We start from the raw sequence: 3,391 nt of genomic DNA on the forward strand, positions 1-3,391 counted from the left end.
ATTGTATTGTATTGTATTGTATTGTATTGTATTGTATTGTATTATATTGTATTTAAAATAGAAATACACTTAATATATCATATATTGAATATATAAAACTAAATAAATGAAGAGAAGTGCTTGAACCTCTCCTGATCTGATTGCACAGCTCCCAGCAGAAGACAGCAGCTGCACACACCTGGGGACAGAGACTCGCCCCTCCTGGAGCCCGGCTTTGTCCTGCCCTGGGCGTCCTCTGCCTCGTCTCTGCTCTCCAGCATTTCTTCTCCAGGCTCCTTGGACATCCCAGGCTCCTTCCCTTCCGGCTGGGGACTCGACTCCCTCTGCGCAAGGCTGGCAGGAAGCTCCTGAGAATCTTTGTTTTTGTAAAATTTGCTTTCACACACCTGCAAAGGAACCCAGAGGCACAATCACCCACTGGTCTGTCCTTCCCATGCACGCCTCAGACTTTGCTGCCCAGGTATTCCTGGGCATTATGTTTGCTTTAGAAATATTATTATTATTATTATTATTATCATCATCATCATCATTATCATCATTATCATCTCATCATTATTATTATTATTATCATTATCATTATTGTCATCAATACTATTAATATTATTATTGTTGCTTTATTCTTATTAATTTATTATTTTTGTTACTATTATAATTATGATTGGTATTAATACCATTTTACCACTGTCTTTATTTTTATTGATTTATTGTTATTGTTATTATGATCAATGTAATTATTAGTGTTATTAATACCACTGTTGTTGTCATCGTCATTTTTATTAATTATTATTATTGTTAATATCATCATTATCATTGGTGTTAATACCATTATTCTTATTGTCATTGTTATTTTATTTTTATGAATTTATTGTGATTAATATTGTTATTTTTATTAATACATCACTATTATTGATATTGTTATTTTAATCTTATTAATTTATTAGATGATGATTATGATAGTGTTGATAATAACAATAATAATTAATGAAAATAAAATAACGATAACAACAATAATTGTAACAATAATAATAAATAATAAATTAATAAGAATTAAGTTAATGAAAATAAAATAACGATAACAATATTAATTGTAACAATAATAATAAAGAATAAATTAATAAGAATTAAGTAACAATAAAAATGTTAATAGTATTGATGACAATGATAATAATAATAATAATAGTAATTAGTAGTAGTAGTAACAGAAATGGATCTTTTCACATAGTGGCCATGCCACCATCCTTCACTCAATAAACTTCTTCTTAAGCAAGCAGAACACCAAAATTGACATTCAGCAGAGCAAGGAGGGGCAGCAGAAAGTGAGGAGGAGAGAGATGGGAGAAGGGCAGGATGGATTCCCCTCCTCACCTCTGGATTTGGGATTCCTTTCCTCGCCTCTGGATTTGGGATTCGCTTCCTCCCCCAGGATTTGGGAGGCACCAAGATCACCAGGAGGCTCAGCAAGACTCCCCTCACCTCTGGATGGATTCCCCTCCTCGCCTCTGGATTTGGGATTCGCTTCCTCCCCCAGGATTTGGGATGCTCAAGGCTCAGCAGGACCCCCTCAGCTTTGGATGGATTCCCTTCCTCACCCCAGGATTTGGGGGGCTCAAGGATCACCAGGACTCCCCTCACCTCGGGATGGATTCCCTTGCTCACTTTGGGATGGATTCCCTTCCTCACCCCAATATTTGGGGGACACGAGGCTCAGCAGGAGGATCACCAGGAGTCCCCTCAGCTTTGGATGGATTCCCTTCCTCACCCCAGGATTTGGGAGGCTGAGGATCACCAGGAGGCTCAGCAGGACTCCCCTCACCTCTGGATGGATTCCCTTGCTCACTTTTGGATGGATTCCCCTCCTACAGACAGGGTTTGGGGGGCTCCAAGATCACCAGCACCCCCTCACCTCTGGATGGATTCCCTTGCTCACTTTTGGATGGATTCCCCTCCTCACCCAGGATTTGGGGGGCTCCAGGATCCCCTCCCTGAGCCCTGCACTGACCTTGCTGCCACAATGGCTGCAGCTCCTCCTCTTGCTCTTCTTGAGCTTTGGGTCGCCGCTCCCTTCATGGCAGGAGCAGGAACAGGAACATTCCTTCAGCCCCTCCACCCACTCCACCTCCTGCGAACAGACAGACAGACGCTCCAGCTGACAGACAGACAGACAGACAGACAGACAGGGGACATGGGCGCTGCAACAGCCACAGGGAACTGAAGCGCTGCTGGCAAGCAAAGCTCAACAGAAACATCCCCATCCACCTTCTCCCACCTCTGCCAGGCTGGTGCCACACCACCAATAACACCATCCAGCCCCAATTTCATCCCAATTCCATCTGCTCAGAGGTGAGAAATACCAGGGAAATACCCCAGGCCAAATTTAATCCCAATTTCATCCTAATTTAATCTCAATTTAATTTGCTCACAGATGAGAAATACCAGGGAGATGACCCAGCTCCAATTTAATCCAAATTTAATCCCAATTTAATCTGTTCAGAGGTGAGAAATACCAGGGAAATACCCCAGGCCCAATTTAATCCCAATTTAACCCAAATTTAATCCCAATTTTTAATTTGCTCAGAGGTGAGAAATACCAGGGAAATACCCCAGCCCCAATTTAATCCCAATTTAATCCCAATTTCATGTGCTCACAGGTGAGAGCCCCAGCCCCACCTTGTCGTGGTGTTGGCCTCCAATCTCCTTCCTCTTCTTGTTCCTGGTGGCTCCATGAATTTTGGGTGGTTCATCCTCCTCTTCTACATCTGGCAGAGACACCTCCTCAAACCCATCAAACTGCAGCAGAACAAACACACAACAGCTGCTCTCAGCTGACCCAAATTTTGTTTTTCCCCCCTCAGAAAACAAAATTTTTTTTTTTTTTCGCTTTTCAAAAATTCAAAGGGTTTGCTTCAGCCCACCAGCAGCTTTCCCACCCTTCTGCTTATAGAACTGCACCCTCTAATTGACTTCTCCCAGCTCAAATATGATTCTTATCTCTGCTTTTATCATTTTTGGGTTTTGGGGAGAAGGTTGGGAGCACCTCATATTCCTTCTCTTCCGTCCAGTTGATCTCCTCAAAGTCTCCCATGCGGCTGGCAGAGGGTCGAAGGTGATCAAAGAAAACTGAGAACTCATCCTGCAGGTGGTCATGGCCCTTCAAGAGCTGCCACATTTGGGTCTTCAGCTGGAAGGGAAAAATGCAGAAAAATCATCCCACCTCATCTCCTTGTCCTTCTGAGAGCCAGGGGAGCAGCAGAGCTTGTTACAGATCCAATGGGGAAGGTGGGGAGGGAACAAACTCCTGGGGTGTTCTGAGATCATCCCCCACCCAGCTATCAAATTAGCCTGGAAATTAAGTCAAATTAGCCTGGAAATTAAGTCAAATTAGCCTGGAAAT

At 42.8% G+C, this 3,391-nt stretch overlaps 1 protein-coding gene across 2 annotated transcripts in view; it reads right to left on the minus strand.

Annotated features, from left to right (window-relative positions):
- LOC102043432 (GON-4-like protein) overlaps positions 1-3,391 on the minus strand; it is a 36,946-nt gene that overhangs the window by 4,227 nt on the left and 29,328 nt on the right. For both annotated transcript variants that reach the window (XM_031064316.1, XM_031064315.1), the window contains exons 24-27: positions 3,035-3,178; positions 2,668-2,787; positions 2,000-2,119; positions 179-386 (exon numbers count right to left, since the gene is read on the minus strand). In XM_031064316.1, coding sequence (XP_030920176.1) covers positions 179-386; positions 2,000-2,119; positions 2,668-2,787; positions 3,035-3,178 — 592 coding nt within the window. The remainder of the gene's footprint in view (positions 1-178; positions 387-1,999; positions 2,120-2,667; positions 2,788-3,034; positions 3,179-3,391) is intronic.

This window comes from Geospiza fortis, unplaced genomic scaffold (genome assembly GCF_000277835.1).
Source record: "Geospiza fortis unplaced genomic scaffold, GeoFor_1.0 scaffold313, whole genome shotgun sequence".
NCBI classification, from domain to species: domain Eukaryota; kingdom Metazoa; phylum Chordata; class Aves; order Passeriformes; family Thraupidae; genus Geospiza; species Geospiza fortis.